The sequence below is a fragment of the Acartia tonsa genome, chromosome 4, assembly GCF_053477335.1.
Source record: "Acartia tonsa isolate MP-2025a chromosome 4, ASM5347733v1, whole genome shotgun sequence".
Lineage (NCBI taxonomy): Eukaryota > Metazoa > Arthropoda > Copepoda > Calanoida > Acartiidae > Acartia > Acartia tonsa.
The window spans coordinates 5,056,713-5,076,275 of record NC_137263.1 but is presented as its reverse complement, the minus strand read 5'-3'; the positions used below and the strand labels follow the sequence as shown (position 1 = coordinate 5,076,275).

The following is a 19,563-nucleotide window of genomic DNA, read 5'->3' as shown; positions in this document are numbered from 1 at the left end:
GGCTAAACAAACCTCTAAATGAAACTATTTACACCATTTTGACTATGAATATGAATCTGAAAATAGGTCTGGTTGACAGATGAAGCCTTAAAAACTAAGAATTTCTAATTTTCAAGCCTAATAATTTCAAAGTACTGTTACCTAACTAATTTTATATTTATTTTAATAAATGGAAAGTTTATTATTACTGCATAGCTCTATTGTCTGCTCTAAACCAGTGCTCGGCAGCTGCGCGTCAGCCGCGTGTAAGCCTCAGTGAAATTGGCAAATTAGAACTTTAAAATTCAGCTTGATGTCTAAACCTATTCCTAAATACACAATCCATCTTTTCAGATTTTTTTTGCACACAAGAAGGTTTGATAAATTAAGGCCTAAACACGGCTGCCGAGCCTTGCTCTAAACTATTCTACATTTACAGACCTAAAATAAAATACTAGTGATACAACTTATTTAATGAAATAACTAAAACTTACAAAATTACGAACATTTTAAAAATTTCCTTCTTTTAAAGATTTCTTCCTTGTTTAAATTGCCAATCAACATAAACTTTATTACAGAAAAACCCAATATAAATATATTGTTTCTTTAAAAAGCGACCGAAAAAAGTGTTTATTATTAATAAATTATTATTGTAGACAAAGATAATAAATTAAATTGAATATTAAAACTTTTAGACAATTAAAATTAAAATTTCTTAAAATTAAACTTTTTTATTGACGCTATTAAGTAAATTTTGTTTGTGTCTACATCTATAGTAGGTAGAAATAATAGATGTGCAATATTAGATAAACATTTAGTAGTAAATATCTGGGTAAATACGAAATAAACAATTGATAAAATGTTTAAACTAGTTGCTTCGCCCCTAGCCTCTAGTAAAAGGGCAGGAGAGGCTAGGAAAATCGCCTAAACCCCTCTAAGGCATAAATAAGGCTTCCCTGAAAAGTATTACCCATTCAGTCAAGCAGTTTTCTAGATCTTTGGCTTCAAACAAAAAAAACTTGTCACTTTCTATTATAGGATATTGACAATAAATCCAAAAACATTGACTTTGTTGTATTCACTTTGAACTTATTGGACAATTTAAAACTTTCACAATCTAATATTATACATCTATTATAGAATCAAGTACAAGATATTTTTTCTAGAGGGGGAAGTGGTTAAACACCTAAATACCCCCACCCCGTGGACCATGTGCAGACTTAATATTGGGTCTTTGAATATCAGCCTATAGCATCATAAATATCAACACAGCTAAGGTGCTACAAAAGAGCAGAAAGCAATTTGCTAGCAGACGAAATAGGTTCCCGATTCTGGGGCCTGGTAGTTGTCTGGGTTAAACATCTATACTTATTACATTTATTATAGAAACAAGTACAAGATATTTGCCAACCCAAAAACAAAATTCATCCCCAGACAATTTGTCTTGCTGCAAAGGGTTCACAAAAATACACCAAAAATTAAAAATAAATAATTTTGTGTAGATATTTTGTTTAACCGTTAGAAAGTCATATACTAAAGTAAATAAGACTAGTGGCTACGCCCAAAGTGTCCTTTAAGCTCCCCCCCCCCCCTAATATTCAAATTTTCTTTAAGAAGAAAAAAATTGCAGGGGGTTATTTTTTCTTTGAACGATTTCTCTTGGCAGATTGTGGTACTTTCCCCCAAAATGATTTTAAAATTTTTCATTAACTATGAGAAGCTACATTGTAAAAGTGGTTAGGTAGTACACTCGGTACAGACTGACAGACAAACATTACGTTACTTTGATAAAAGTACTGACTATATTTTTCTTTTTAGTTATTTTTAAAGAACACTTAAAAATAGCCGACGAGACAAACAAACATTAACTAAATATTAGGTAATTTTTACAACAAACATAATTGGATAATCTCAATTCACGCATCATAACCTTATATTTCAAAATTGAGTTCTGGCAAACAAAAAAAGAACAAGAAAGATAACATACGAAAATAGTTATTTGTCACATCGTATTATAGACAGCTTTCCGTGGATATTAAATTTAAAAAATATAAGATTAAAACCAGTTTTGTAAGTACCTCGAGGGGCCGAGGGCCCAGGATATCAAAACTGGTTTTAATGCCAATTAAACTAATATTTCTTTGAGAAATTCAAAAATTAAAAAGCAGGGTATGCGATATAGGAAATGGGTCAAAAATACAACTGGTAAAATCCTTACTCAGGTAGTTTGTAGATATTTAAAGGAATGAAGGGTGGTATTTTTCATATACATTTTTACTTTTGTGTTAAGTTAATCTATCTTAAATGTCAAAGATTTTTTAAACAAACAGGTTTTTTAATAATAAAATTTTTTTGAAAGACGTAAGTTGAAATAATTTGAAAGTTTTTTAATTCTTAAGATTAATCATGTAAGATGAAGCATTACTTTTTATAAAAGATCACCATTGATAAAATTAATTAAAAAGCTTCAGTTATATTTCTTTGTTTATGATGATAAATAAAAAATGCATAAAAATTATGCAAAATTAAAAAAATAATAATAAAAACTCTTTTCAACACATAATCTATTTTGTTCTATTCTTATTAAATACTTCCTGTTCTACTCTTTTCTTTTAAAATTACGAGGCTTTTCTACAATTAGATACAATCAGTATGGCGTAAATTGGAGCTTAGTTATTAATGTCTTCCCATAATGGCAAAAATTTGGTAAGCTTGGCATCTACACAATTTATTTTGACAGAGGGGTTGACGTTATTTAGCCTGATTCATTAAAATAATATCAAATTTATTTTTGATTTTTCACTCTGACCTATAAATGGGCTGCCGACTCGATTCTAGGGGTCTCAACCTACGGAGTATTATCCCTAGGGGCTCCTCAGATCCTATTCTAATTTAAACTAAAAAAATCATTCAAGTTTTTAAAATGTTTGTGATCAATAAGTGATTTGAGGGATACAGCTTATAGATTCTAAACCGATTAATATTCGCTGGATTAGAACCGGTTTTCAGCTATACTGAAAAACCATGTATAAATAACATCGTATTACAGAAAATTTCCAACGAGAATTGATAAAAAATTTAAATCTAGTTTTATTAGCCTGGGCCTTCGACACCACGTGTCTAACAAAGCTGGTTTAAATTTCCGCAGATAGCTGTCTATAATACATTGGGGTAAATAACTTTTCTGGATTTTGTGATCCTTGTTTCTGTCATCTATTTTTTCAAATCTAATAAGGATGTCCTCATATCCTTGAAATTCTCTTTTCCCTTTCTTCAGAAAACAATCCAGCTCTAGCCCTTTGTTGACACACACACACACACACACACACACACATACACATACACACACATACACATTAAGAGATATAAGTTTTCCGGAATTTTAATGTAGGGAGTAGATTTGAAATCTGCATCAAATTTTAAGGATTTTTTATAAAATTCGTTTTTTGTAAAATTCTTTATCTAAAAGCGAAAATATATTTTAAGTTAATTAATTTTGACCAATAGGATAGGTGGATTTTAAACTACCTGCGCTCTAATTGGTTGAATGATGTACGACATCCAATCAGAGCGCAGATTTTTTGAATCCACCAATCACAGATGCCAAAATTAATTAACTTAATTTGTATTTCCGCTTTTAGATAAAGAATTATACAAAAAACGAATTTTATAAAAAATCCTTAAAATTTGATGCAGATTTCAAATCTACTCCCTACATTACAATTCCGGAAAACTTATATCTCTTAATACACATACACACACACACACACACACACACATACCCACACTTTAAAATCAAATTGTCAGAAATTCATTATTATCCTGTCTCATTATTATACAATCTCTCAGTGCATTAAAGGCATTTGTGTGTGTGAGTGTGTGTGTGTGTGTGTGTGTGAGTGTGTTTGTGTGCGTATGTGTGTGTGTGTGTGTGTGTGTGTGTGTGTGTGCAAGTGTGTGTTTTATTAAGGACAGTAATATGACGCATTAAGAAAAACTATGTTACCTACAGCTTTTGAAGCTTTTTATAGGGCCTATAAAAAATAACTTCATACTGGCCTACCATTGGTCAATTAAAATTGTTTACTGGCCTGCCATTGGTAATATAGTGTTTGTATTGGCTCATTGGTCATTTGTCTTCTCAGATTTACGCCATTCTGAAAGCGTAATGTTTGTCAATATTGGCCAAAAAATAAAATTAAAAATAAATGTCCTGTGATCAAATAAAAATCTAGAGGACATTTATTTTTCTTTAAGTTTCATATTCCATCCCTGATACAATATAAATTCTATAATACAAATATGTATATAATGCACAGTACATGTCATGCACATTGCCTGTACAGTACCCCTCCCCCCCTCCCCCTACAATTCATCTGTGTGCATGCTCTAGTTTTGCAAAAAAATGTATCTTACAACATATATTCCCTTTTTTTTGCATGGCTTACCCCCCAACAGCATATGATACACCTATGCAGCTATGCAGGGAGGTAGGATACATTAGGCTGTTTATTACACTAGTCCACAAAGTTTAATTATAACGTTCTCTTATTAGTTGGCTTGACAACTTTGTGGACTTTTATTGAATTTTGATTGGTTGGTTTATTAAGTTGAGAATTAAAGCGTTTCCACCACTAATAGTAATCTACAGAAGGTGTATTTTTGTGTATTGTCACTTGAGATGTACATCAATTTATCGGCTATTGTCTTATCCCCATAGATAGATTCCTGAAATAATACACCTATGCAGCTATGTAAATGTAATATATAAACCTTAATATATGTTATAGTTTAATTTATCAGTATCGCTCTTCAAGATCGTAGCATTTGTTGACCAAAGAGAACTTTCAAAAAAAAATTTAAAGGGAAATTTTTAAGATCAATTTCTTATATCTTGCGCTGATTCTTTAACTAAAATAATTAGAATGATGGGTGTTGTTATTTCAGGGTATATATTTTTTCACAAATTAGAAAAAAATGGAAGATCTGTTTTCTAAAATGTAAAAAAAAAGATATTCTTAAATCTTAAGTATATTTTTATCTGCTGGCTGTTTCTCGTTAAGATTTTTTGATAGAAGTGAACAATCACCAAACATATTTTTATTATATCCCAAATAAGTTTGATAAATTGTAGGTTTACTAATATTTTAAGGGTATCAAAAGACGTTCAGCTTACCCTCTTTAATTTCTTTAGAACTGCCTCTTTAATAGTTACATTATTAACGTTTTTGCACTTTAAAAAAATGCTTTACTAAAGTCAAATTTGCATACAAAATAGTAGTTTATTAAGAATCACTAGTTTTTTTGCCTATATCTTCTAGGAAGGGACAAGAGAGGTCATGAAACCACCAAAAGACATTTATAAAGCTTTCCTGAAAAACAATACCCATTCGGAACAGTGATTTTTCAAATTTTCATGATAATTATTATTTAATTATTACTTTGACTGAAAAGGAAATATTTAAAAAAAACTTCCATATATCTTTTTTTTGTGAAAACATGGACGCAAATTTAAGCATTAAATTGAACATAAAACTTCTTTCCCCACCCCCTCTTCACCTTGTATCAGTCTTGCCTTTCAGGGATCTCAAGGGATAAGACAATGCCTGATAAATTGATGTATATCCCCAATAATGAGATGATACACAAAATTATCCCTTCTGTAGATAACAATTAATGGTTACAACGTTTTGACACTCCTTTAATGAACCAACCAATCAAAATACAGTAAAAGTCCCAAATGTAATATAAAAAACTTTTGGGACTAGAGAAATAAACAGCTCAATGTCCCCTCCCTGCCTGCCTTTATATTCGCTTCTCAATTCCCAGTTTACAAAAGAGCATTTAGTGGCCACACCGTGCTCATGGACCAATAAAGTTGAAATAGTCAGGGATCTAAAGGGAAAAGACAATGGCCGATAAATTGACATATAACCCCAATTATAATGCACAAAATAATCCCTTAGTAGATTACAATAAGTTGGGGTAAAATGCTCAATCCCCTTCTCTCTTCTACTGAATGAACGAACTGACCAATAAGTGATGTTACCATCTTATCATGTTACCAACCTAAATTGATAATATCCACGTATATTCTATATTCATTACTCTAATTCTTTTTATCTAAGAGCATAGCATGTATGAAAAACACCTTCAACTTAGTTTGTCCCAAAGGCCAGCGTGTGTGTGAATTGCATGATAGAATGCAAGAATGCCAACTGTCTTCGCTAAAACGTCCACGTACAAGAGGGAGGGGGAGTTGGGGGTGCAAGTCAATTCGCAAATGCACTTTGCAAAAATGCAGGGGCAGGGATGTTACACCTGTGGAATAATTATTTTGCCTCTACATTTTAATGCAACAATTTAAAACATTCATTACAACGTACTATTGTTATTTTGAAAAACGAAATTGGCTGTTTAATGATTTGTTTTGCCTTCACATTAAAAATGTTATATATCAGGAATATGTAAGACCCAGACTAATTATTCTGGCGTTGTATTATCCCTCCCTTGCAAAAATGTCCTTCACAAAGAGAGTAAAAAATATTATATTTTGCTTGACGGTTCCACTCTCCCTAGCCATCTATCTGTCTATCTGTACCCAGGGATCTAAAGGGATAAGACAATGTCCAATAATAAAATTACCCCTTCTGTAGTTTACAATAAGCGGTTGAAACCAACCAATCAAAATTCAATAAAATTCCCCAAAGTTGTGAGTCAACGAATAAGAAACCGTTATCATAAAATTTTGGGGACTAGTGTAATGAACAGCCCAATGTCCCGTCCCTCCCAGATCTGTACCTCTTTCTTTTCATAATTTCAATCTCTCCCCCCTACCCTCCTGTCTTTCTACAGCGTTTGGAATATGAGTGTATTCCTATCCACCTATACGGCTATACTATCATTGTCATTTAATATTCTTGTTTTTGTAAATATATGATTAAGTTAATCTTTATGTTATAAGCTTCAATCACCATGTTCAAGCTGTCCAATAGAGCAGGGAGGAAGAGGACATTGGCCTGTTTATTACAAAAGTCCCCAAAGTTTTATAATAACGTTTTCTTAGTATTGATTAGTTGGTTCATTAAGTTGAGTGTCCAAACGTTTCAACCCCCAATTGTAACCTACAAAAGGTGTAATTTGTGTAAAATCATCGGTGATGTACATGAATTTATCGGCCATTGTCGTTAGATTCCAGCTAAAAAAGGTGTAAATTTACTTAATGAAAATTTTGTTTATTGTGAAAGGTTGTGTATGACAAATTATATTTCATTGTCTTATCCCCTAAGATCCCTGAAAAAAAATGGACACTGCTTAAGTAGACAGTAATTTACTCTAATACCTCACTACCCTATCTCTTTTCTTGATATTTCTCCGTTGTACCATCACTGCCGCATTTTGTATTATCTACAATACAAAGTAGAATGATGTCTGTCCGTCCCTTAAGATCTCGGTAACCACTGAACCGATCGGATTTTACTCTTCAGGGAATATACCTACTGGTCCTGTGGTGGTTTTAGGCTATTTTCTTGGGGGGTGGGACACCCCCAACTTCCCCAAAAATGAAATCCCCCTCCCTCAAAAAAATTGGGGGGGTGGGGAGTATTATTCGGGGCACCCGAAATTTTTTTAATTTTTTATTTTTTAAAAAACTACCTTATGGGGCAAAGCCCCTAGAGGCTAGGGGCGAAGCCGCTAGTAATATATAAAGTAAAAATCGATATTTCATTATTTGAATGTTACAGACGATTTTAATGTATTTTGATAATGATATCCCCTAGTCCACCCTCTTTAACCAAATTACCCTCCACTCCTACTGGATGAACGAAATGACCAATAAATGAGGTCTGATTCACTATAGATACTATCTTATAATTGAATGAGAATCCCATGCAAGCGAGATTATTAACTACTAGCGGCTACTCCCTACCATATTGGGGCTCTGTATTCGAAGGAAAAGAGAACGACTAGAAAAATAGCTTAAAACCAAGAACTAAACATAAAAATAAAATTGCTTAAAAAATAACATGACTTATGTGAAGCTTAAGAAAAAAAACTACTTTATAGAATAGGATTGGCAATTAACTATAAATTGTGGTTATATTAATCTTAAACTATTATACATTTTGCAGAAGTGATAGGACAGTTATTTCTTATTATTCTTTGATAAAAATGATCTCCCACAAAGAATGAATTCCAATTATTCCCGGTCCATGATTTCAGTTATCCTGGGTCCATGATTTCAGTTATCCCGGGTCCATAAATTCAGTTATCCCGGGTCCATGATTCAGTTATCCCGGGTCTATGATTTCAGTTATCCTTGGTCCACGATTTTAGTTATTCTGGGTCCATGATTTCAGTTATCCTGGGTCCATGATTTCAGTTATCCTGGGTCCATGATTTCAGTTATCTGGGTCCATGATTTCAGTTATCTGGGTCCATGATTTCAGTTATCCTGGGTCCATGATTTCAGTTATCCTGGGTCCATGATTTCAGTTATCTGGGTCCATGATTTCAGTTATCTGTGTCCATGATTTCAGTTATCCTGGGTCCATGATTTCAGTTATCCTGGGTCCATGATTTCAGTTATCCTGGGTCCATGATTTTAGTTATCCTGGGTCCATGATTTCAGTTATCCTGGGTCCATGATTTCAGTTATCCTGTTATTTGCTATCCTCCGTGTCCTTAAAAGGTTATTGCTTTTGTAATCTATTTCACATTTTTTTTTTATTCATGTCACTTTATTATAGGTATGAAACGGTTAAAGTTTTAAACGTGTTAAATACAACAATGTAATTAAATACAATAATCAAATAAGGATGCCTACCTACATCTACAACAACAAAAAAATATTTGTTAATTATTAAGAAACTTAAAAATGTTGGATAAAAAATAAAATTTTAGAGTAGATGCTTTTTAGTCTGAGGGAATAAAAAATGCTTTGCTTTGCTACCTTCCCTGTCCTTAAAAGGTTATTTTTTGTAATCTATTTCAAATTTATTTGTTTTTTTTGTTTGTTTGTGTTATATCTCGATATCACAAGGCCAAAAGTATTATCATAAAAATAAAATGAACAATCAAACTAGTGGATAAAAAAATAGATGCCTTTTTGTCAGAGGGATTCTCAAATTCTTCGCCTATATAACAGCCGAATAAGAATTGTCTTAAACAATAACTTTAAAGGTTAATTTGACAATAAAAGTTGCCAAAAAAAGACATAGATTTGTAAACCTAATATTTACGTCATTTACGTTTAAATTAAGGACAATTCAATATACATTTATCTCATAGGGTGAACGAGGAATTGTACCCATTTGATTTTGACTAAAGGTTAGGTAAGGTAAAAACTGGGTTGGTTGAGGTTCATTAAGGTTAGCCCGGAACAATGGCTGGGATACAGTAAGGGTTAGACCCTTTGCAGATGCTTAGGTGAAATTCCGTTTGTGTGCAATTATCTTGTTATAAGCACACATAAAACAAAATAAACAGGGTATCATGATCCATAAAAACAAAGCATAAGAAACGATCGACAAACGAACAATAAAGATTCTAGAAGACCAAAAGAAAATTCCAGATTTAACAAAATACAGGATGATTTATATTGACAATCATGCTATGCTTTTTAATTGTACTTAACTAGTACACGAATCACTATACCAAATGCAAAATCAACAAACACACTATAAGAGCTATCCGTTACGTAATGACCAACCCAAATGTAAAAACGCTTCGCTAGAAGAAGATTTAAATCTGCATACAAACACAGCATTTTTCTGCAGCAAAAATTTATGTTTCCTTCGCAACTTTCTCCCTTTTTGTTCTAAAATTAAATGGGATAATTCATGCATTGCATGTGCTGAATTTTTTGAAAGCCAAGCTTTTCTTTATTTTGGGTTTGTCTGTACGTTAGACCATATGTATTTAACAACGGATAGCTTATTTACAGATATGTTAAAGGTAGGTACATTCACAGAAGAGTAGAGGCCAATCGGTTCAGCAATTACTCTTGCTTACAAAAAAATAAGAAAAAATTTTGTATGGGGGGGATGGGGTGTCCCAACCCCCCCAAGAAAAAAAAGCTTAAAACCATCACAGGACCAGAAAGTATATTCGCTGAAGAGAAGAGCCCAATTGCTTCAGCGGTTACCGAGATCTTAAGCTTCAGACGGACAGACAGACAGGCGGACAGACATCGTTCTACTTTGTATTATGTTACAGAATAATCATATATGTTTTTTGATGTAACGTATAAAGATTGTTCTCATGTATGTCCTTTTAAAAAGCTTTTTTTTAGTATTTTAAAATGTAAAATTGGTCATGATGATTACTTAGGCGATGAAGCATATAGTCACTATGGAAAGATTAGGTTTTAAGTATTTTCTTTCAATTTATACAGGTTTATAGAATACTTTTTGTTTTTGTTTGATTCTTATAAATATTGTCATCCTTGTTTGCAACAAATTTTAGTTTTGCATAGGCAAGAAATTGGCTGACTTTTTTGTGGTTAGTTTTTAGCATTATTTGTGCATTTTTTTGTGCGAATTTATTTATGAATGCTTTCTAAAGCCTGCAGAAGATTAATTAAAATAACAAAATGTCTGAAAGTGTGTAATTAAACAAAAAAGGATGACAGCATCCATAAGTAGCGAAGCTCTAAAAAATTATGGAAGGACATTAGACAAAATGAAAAATGTTCAGTTGATAAATTCATAGAAATCACGAAACCTTCCTGAAATAATAATAATATTAGTAATGCCCTTTTATGCATTACCGACAGACTGACGGACAAAGTAAATTATGCTCGTTATGCACTTGATGCTTATTGATACAGGGAATCTTCACCAAAAATTTCAGCCCTCCATTGTCAATAGCAGCCGAGAAAATCGCATCATAGCTTTACGCCCGGACTGACGGACAGACACAGTGAATTATAGAGTAGCTTCGCTACTAAAAATATGCCTTGTTTAAAGGTCTAGAATTAAAGTTAATTATAAGGAAACAAATATATTCTTTCGGTTTGTTCGTTATGATTAAGATGTCTTCAGGTTGGTTAATTTATTTTAGAAAAGCGAGGCTATCTTTTAGTTTATGTCTGTGCTATCTTTTAGTTTATGTCTGTACGTCGTTGCGTCTGAGTATCAGGGATAGTTTGTTCCCTTTAAATTTAAAACATGATAGAATTCTCTGTTCTATATGAAACTTGGCAGAGTCGTTTATTATGTGATTTTCGACAATCTATATAGCAAAACCACTTATTAAGTGTAACCAAATCTGTCTGTATGTCCATTTTCATTCAGTTTCAAATCTGTCTGTATGTCCATTTTCATTCAGTTTCAAATCTGTCTGTATGTCCATTTTCATTCAGTTTCAAATCTGTCTGTATGTCCATTTTCATTCAGTTTCGACTTTACAAATTTTCGAAGTTAGATTGTAGTGCTCTCATGGGATTTAAGATTTCAGGACATAATCATAAAGTAAGATATGTCCCTAAGAAAGTTTGTATTGGTTTTTGCTTACATGAAACTATATTGATTCCTACAACAATTAGGCATATTGTCATAAATGAAGCACCCCCAAAAAAAACTCCTAACTTGAATTACACCATCTAGTCATGGAATAAAAAGCTCACACATCCTTTGTTTTCATCTAATATTTTCCATAATAAAAAAAACTTAGACGTCCTTTGTTTTCATTATTTTCCAAAATAAAAAAAAAATTAGACGTCCTTTGTTTTCATCTATTATTTTCCAAAATAAAAAAAAACTTAGACGTTCTTTGCTTTCATATATTATTTTCCAAAATAAATAAAAACTTAGACGTACTTTGTTTTCATCTATTATTTTCCAAAATAAAAAAAAACTTAGACGTTCTTTGTTTTCATCTATTATTTTGTATAAAGTATACTAATCTATTATAATGTTACTAAACAGGTGACCAACAAACTTACAAAGTACGGACAAAACAAATCTACAAGGATAAATAAAAACATAATTAGCACAACTCAATTCAGTAAAATTCAAATATATGTAGATTAGGTTTCTAGTAGCATTTCTTGATGACAAAGTATAAACCACAAAAAGGGATGTAGAATATACGTGAATATTATGACAGGGAAAAATTAGGTTGCTATTTCCCCTGTCATTTATTGGTCAGTTTGTTTATCAAGTAGAAAGGGAGGGGATTGGGTAGTGGAGATGATTTGGGAGTTCGTTCTTTTAGACAGCTACAAGTGTTACTTTATAAGAGTACATGATTATCTGGTGTAAGATCCAAGTAATACTAAATCTATTACCATAGACGACAGCATATCATTAACATGTCAATTACAATATTTTATAAAAATCATTTATATTCGCAATAAACCATTAATTAAATCCAAAACTAGCGGACTAGCCGACACAGTAAATTATGGAAAGTCTATGCAAGGCTTATAACAAATAAATATTATTATTTATATGTTTAAACATATGTTTGTTTCATGTTATATAAAAGTACTCTATACCTAGATATTAGACCTGTATAATATTTCTATTTTTTTAAAAATTTTCTAATTGTACTAATAATTCCAAAGTTATTCTACTATTTGAATCCGTTCGTTTGTGACGGATAGCTCTTTTTAAATAATTTATACATGTTAGAGTTATCCTATCGATTTTAAAGTTTGAGTGATGATCCCCTTAACAGTTAGGTACAATTTAGAAAGCGTAGCAGCTCTACAATCGTTAAATCTTTACCAGAAAGTACGTATGTACATTTGAAATATCCTGATTTTCATCTTTTTGACAACAATTTTTTGTATGATATAAAAAAAACCCTACTCATTTTATTTTTGGAATGCTGATTCCTAGGACAACAAAGTACATTATTATATGAAAGCAGAAAAGTATATCCTTATACATTATCCTGTATTTACGCAATTTTGCAACAGATTTAGGTTCAATTTTGTTGAGACTTACAAACCATTATTTTGTTTTTCAAGTTCTGACATTTGCTTTGTCACAGTCAAATTCCATTAAATTTCTTTAGGGATACTTAAAAAAGAGTGCATTTGATGAGTTTAAGTATTTAGAAAAGCGATTTATCTAAAAAAAATTCTACCATTTCGTTCCGTGGTTTTAAGCTCATATTTTGTTACAAATCAGTTGAATCTTTGACATTTTATAAAAGCTTTTTTGGAGAGGGGGAATGATTTCTAGGGCTGATTATCCTTAAAGGGTGGAGGTACCCTACCCACCCTCAAATTAATAAAAAAAACTTCCATGGTTTTACATATAAGAATCTTCACTTAAGTCAAGGCATGTTCCAACAGTTACAGTGATTTTACAGTACAGAAAATCAAACATGCTGCCACTCTTATATATCGAATGTCTAATTGAGTTATTTTTGAATAAAATTTTTCAAGTTCAGGTTATTATTATTTTTCCATCTGGGTCAAGGCACAACATAGTTTCAGCTTACACACACAAACAGATACACAAACACACACACACACACACATAAACTTTTATATTAAAACAGTCACTTATACCAGAGAAGGAGTGGTGAATCGGCTGTTTATTACACTAGTCCCCAAATTTTTGTAATAACTTTTTCTAATCAGTTGGCTTGACAACTTGGGGACTAGTGAATTTTGATTGGTGGGTTCATTAAATTGATTGTTCAAACGTTTCAATCACTGATTTTAATCTACAGAAAGTATATTTTTGTATCATCATTGTGGATGTACATCAATTTATCGGCCAATGTTATATCCCTTTAGATCCCTGCCCTTTTACACACACTTACATACCTTTTTCAAACAAAAACACACATACTCATGAAAACTTACATACACTGAAACATGTACAGCAATACACATAAACTAAAATGTACATTGAAAAATATTAAAAGTTAGCAAGCAAGAGAGCAAAACTTTGAAATTGCATTTATACTAACTTCTATCTGCAGTTTAATTTAATCTAATTAGTTTTTGTAACCAACCCTAGCATTAGGCAGGGCTAGTATACATACAAAAAAAGTAATATTAGGCCGTCCATGTTACAATTATTACAATATTTGGGTATAGTCCCTTTCGTGGCATCGTCTCTTAAGGGGCTATTTGTCATATTTTCACAGCAGCTTTTCTTCTATTTCTAGCCCCTGCGGGGGGCTCTAACCCTGAGGGGCAATCACCTAACCTAAAATACCCTATCAAAAGCTACTGTGAAAACACAAACGCCCCTTAAAAAGCGTTGCCACGAAAGGGACTATTCCCAAAAAATCATATTTAAAAAATATGCCTAAGATAGTTGTTAAGAATAATAAAGCCTATTTAATTTGTTTAGCTTTGATTATTTGGATGTAGACATCCTTGTTTAAAAGCATATGTGTCCCAGTATTGAATAAATAAATTTTAATAACAATTTATCTTTAGCATGAACTATATTAAAATCAGCTTTCAAGATTTGAATAGAGAAAAATAATAAAAATGGTAGTTAATCCTTTTGTCCCTCCTAAATGTGTGTGTATATGTGTGTGTGTGTGTGTGTGTGTGTGTGTGTGTGTGTGTGTGTGTGTGTGTGTGTGTGTGTGTGTGTGTGTGTGTGTGTGTGTGTGTGTGTGTGTGTGTGTGTGTGTGCGTGTGTGTGTGTGTGTGTGTGTGTGTATTGCAACTCCTTCACGGTACACAGACTGTAATATGCAATAGTGTCCTTACTCTCTCTTTTCTCCTACAACATCTCCTTTACCAACTTGACAGCTATTCAGGGAAGTAGGGATAGGTGTATTTCAATTAAATTATTCTAGATCTTAAAGATTAAATCTATAAATATATAGATGTATAACCCAGTGTTGGGGACCTTTTTTGTCTGCTAGCAAATTGCTTTCTTCTCTTTTGGCTGTGTTAATATTCCCGATGCTATTGGCTGATATTCAAAGACCCAATTGAAAGTCGAAACTGGGTCCACGGGGTCGGGACATACTGTAAATTAACCCCTTTCATCTCTATTGATTTTCTCTAATTCTTAAAAAGCAGATAAATTGCAAGTTGCAACATTTGGAAACTTCATTAAATATTTTTGACAATATGTTTGGCAATATCTTAAATTGAATGACGTGATCTGTAGGTAGACCCTACAAAAAATGACCTTTAACTTGATTATCTCAAACAATTTTTTTTTAAAGTGGTTTGACAGTTCTTCAACTTAGAGTGTTTAATAGATTGGTTGAATATGGATAAATCTCTAAAATATTTGGTTCTTAGGTGAGCAAGCAATATCACAAAAACAGCTATTAATACTTTATTTATATCTGTTTGGATATTTCTTCTTTGAACGTTATTTTAGTGCTTAGAATGAATTTATTAGTAAAGATGGAAGGAGCTCACAGGGCGAATAAAATAATACAATACAAATGAACAATGATAGGCAAGTATATATTTTATTGGCCTATGGTAAAATATTTACTGGCCTATTATTGGTCATTTGTATTGTGTGGCGTCATTTTTTTAAAGACATTATAAGATGCTTCTTAAAGATGTATACCATGGACAACTTCTTTCCCATTTCCCATTGACCTCTCGTCTAGCAGACAAAAATAAATTTCATTGAACTTTACTGTCTTCGCTAAGCTAAAAGTGTAAAATTTGGATCAGTTTGACCAAACTTTCAAATAGGAAACTACCACTAAAATTTTATTTAAACTATACTTCTGACTTTCATAATTATAATTGCAACTGAATCTTTTTCAATTTCCTATATAATTGACACCACACAGGCCCACCATTGGTTGATTAAAATATATACTGGCCTGCCATTGCATTGGTAATTTATTCTGTGTATTGGCATATATTTATTTATTTTTATTGCATTACGTCATTACAAGGCACTACAAACAGCGCCATCTTTACAAACTCAATGATTTGTACCTTTATTCATATATTTATGAGCATTTTATGATATTTTAATTCTCTGTCTTACCCCTATATCCCTGGAGGAACTACAGAGCTACCACCACCTTACCACCACCACCACCCAACAGCTCTCACCCTTGACAACAACCCAACAGCTCTGCACCCCCCCCCCCCCTCAACCACAAGACCCAAGATATAGTGCGGTGCGGTGGCTCTGGAGAACAAAGAGACAGTTTTACCCTGACAGTTCTCTTAAGTTCCAAGAGTAATACAAATAAGAATGAACTACATAAAATTGGCAAATATTTTGCAAAAGAAAGAACTTATGATAATCTAATTTAGCAAAGGGAATTCCGAAAATAAATTGAAAATAATATTCGTGGGCAGAAAGAAATGTTGTCTTTATTACGAATTCTTAATGAATATTTTTTCTCTCGAATATATTCAGTTGATAAGCAACCCTGTAAAGGAAAACCATATCGGTTTATCAGTTAGGGAGATCCTTCACATAGTGTTACTTTTCTATTGGGATTATATCGAAGAAAACATAGAAATAGCAGAAAATGAAATTAATGTACATATTTTTGATAAATTCTCAAGGTACTAAAGTATAAAAAAAAACTATAATATTAGGTCGAAAACTATTCATCAAATTAAATATGATTTTACTAAAAAAAAGACAAATAATCAAAGACTTGAAAAATCAAATCAACATTGCACCTTCATTAAGATATCTTGAAATCTTTTTTAATGATGGATAATTTTTTGTCAACTCTTTTATAAATTACTTTAAGTTCTTCTAACCTTCGAAGCTTGTGAACTTTGAAAACTCCTCCGACTAAAGAGAGAGAGAGAGAGAGATAGAGATAGAGGAAGAGAGATAGAGATAGAGAGAGAGAGAGAGAGAGGGAGAAAGAGAGAGAGAGAGTGGGTAAAAATATAATATTTAGGGAGATTAAAGAAAGACCCTTCCAGTCATCCCTTTTTCCTACATTTCCTCTTTCCCTACTCCATCTCTGGGGATGGGAGGTAATTTATGTGCGAAGGGGAAGGGTATCGCGCGCAACGGAGTAGTCTCTGTGCACCCATGCACTTTACCAAGAGTTGCACTAGGACACACAGGGCTAAATATAAACATTTACAAAAAATATAGAAAAATAAATTATTTATAAAAAATAATCTTATGATAAAATTTTTAAAATATTGCATAAAATTTTGGCGAGGAATATTTTTTGCAAATTTTATTGCAGTTGCAACTGGGCATGCCTCGTTGTCTGGAAGCAAGGAGAGAGGGGAGAAAGGGGGGTGCCATATTTTAAGGGGGGTGAATCATGTGAGAGGGAAGGGTGTATTTAGTAAGTGCAAATTTGTTGGGGTAGGCAAGCGGGCCGTAAGTTTGGGAAGGCTTTTCTGGTAGGCCTTATGCCGGCAAAGGTGTCTCTCCTCCGCCCCACTTCCCTTTGTATGCTACTTTTCTTTGTACTGTGTTCTCTCGTGGGCCCTGCAACTCTCTATACACCATCTCATGAAAAGGGATTTTGCAAAAATCTAGATTGTCAGAGAGAATGGGGGGGAGCAACCGTGCAATTAGGTGCCAAACGGGGAAGGCAATAAATACAGACTTTAAATTTGCAAACTTGACTCCTTTCCCTCTTTAGGGTGGGGGGTGTCTATCTGATCCCTCCCCCCAAAACAAAAACTCCTTGTTCCCCCCCAGAATTGCAGTTTAGTTGGACTCAGCGCTATCCTCAAGTTACAACTTATCAACAATAAACAGTAGCTAAATAATTTCTAATTTTCTTTTTTTTTCTTCTCAAAAACAAAGATTATCTGATGTATTGTTATATGATAATTCAGTCATGTGACACTTGGAAGAAAAGTATATGCACTATTATGGTGGATTTAAATGATTGTGTTGGACTGAAAGTTAAAATGTAATTATTATTTTGTTTGTTTAAAACCTAAAATTGACAAGTGAACGCTCACGTGATTACAATATTAAGCCTTTGTGACTTTTTCTGTTAGTTTTTTTTATATTTAGTGTGCATATCCATAATGGATGGGCAGGTAACAATACCTGGACAACCGCATCCGCCGCCATTACAGCATCTTGGTGATGCGGCCAGCCTCCTGGCCGCACAAAATATGCACCAGAATGTCCAAAATATGCAGCGGCTGCTCTACACATATCGTACCATAGCCGCGCACACAATCGGCGGCCCGTCCTCCACCTCGCTGGAGGCTAAGCCTGGACAGTTGCCGCCGACCGGCGGAATTAACGGAGTATACCGTCAAAATAGTGATAACAATAATCTAGTCTGCCCACCAAATAAAAAGTTAACGCCATTAATGTACAATACGCCGTGGTCTTTGACGGCGGCTGCCGCGGCGGGCATAGGAGAGCGAAGGCGTAACTCTAGTAGCTCCAGCAACGGTGGTGCCAGTCTTGCCACGTCCACGGCCACGGCTGCTGCCCGTAACAGCCTGCTGGCAACACTGGCCTCTGCTGCCAGGAATAATGATGGAGAGTCTTCTAGGTTTATATATTTGTTTTCAACAATTATTATGTCGTTCGCCGATTGTTTTAGAGTGCAAAATATCTTACATATATATTTTAAATTTGAATTCTAGATGGTTATAAGTTATGTGAAAAAAAAAAGAATAATTTTAATCCATTTTTTTGTAGAAGAAAAATCTGAAAAGTTTTTTCCAATGGCAGATATTGATTAATTTGTCTCAAGAAGTTTTGGTTAAGATTCATATACTTCATATACTTCATTTAATTATGTATATATTTTTTTTCTATGCAACGTAATTTTATATTATTTAATAAATTTAAATAATTTAAGGGTCTCGCTAACCGCTGAACCGATATGGTTCCCATTTACAATAAATCTTCTTATCATTCCTAAGATGGTTTTCGGCTATTTTATGATTTTTTACAAATAAGTCCGGATTTGGTTTTTTTTATATCAATATAGAGCCTCTAAAGAAGCTAGGGGTTCAGCCGCTAGTCTCTTTATAATTTATTGATATAAGATCAACATATTGCAAATAAGTTACTTTTTAAAATCAAATTTTAAATCAAATTAGTTGAAAAGAAATGTATGTTATTAAGTGTTGTTGAGACCGACCTAGAGGGCCACAGTATAGCAGCCTTTAATATCGGCGGAGAATTAAGACTTTGTCTTACCCAGGTAAATAGCAGAGACAAAATGATTTTTCTTTAGTAACAATATTACTTTTATTCCTTTTTAGTTTATTTGATTTTATCCCAATAATTATAAGATGCTGGGCTTGGTAATTCTTCTGTATTACAATTTACTTTTCAATCATATGCAACCCAGGACGGAATTAATACCATAAAAAAACCTAGTTTTTACCACTTTTATGGTAAAATTTTACCAGCCTATACGATTTAAAAGGTGGTAAAATTTTACCGTAATCGTGGTAAAAACACTTTTGGTGGTACTCTGTGACGCTTTTTACCAGCGATTTTTACCACAATTATCGGTAAAATTTTACCAGATTTCCGGTAAAATATTACCATTTTAGGACGCAAATTTATACCAGATTTTGACCAATTTTTACCACTTTTTTGGTAAAATTTACCGCAAATTTCTGGTAGATTTTACCGAAAAAGTGGTAAAACTGTTCAACACCTGGTAATATTTTTGCCCTAAACTGGTAAAATT

At 32.9% G+C, this 19,563-nt stretch overlaps 1 protein-coding gene across 1 annotated transcript in view; it reads left to right on the top strand.

Moving 5' to 3' along the window:
- Positions 1 to 17,589: 17,589 nt before the first annotated feature.
- Positions 17,590 to 19,563, top strand: part of LOC145315752 (uncharacterized) — an 80,772-nt gene continuing 78,798 nt past the window's right edge. Inside the window, exons 1-2 of the mRNA XM_080155800.1 lie at positions 17,590 to 18,405; positions 18,987 to 19,065. Of these exons, the coding sequence (XP_080011926.1) occupies positions 17,924 to 18,405; positions 18,987 to 19,065 (561 nt within the window). The 5' untranslated portion in view covers positions 17,590 to 17,923. The remainder of the gene's footprint in view (positions 18,406 to 18,986; positions 19,066 to 19,563) is intronic.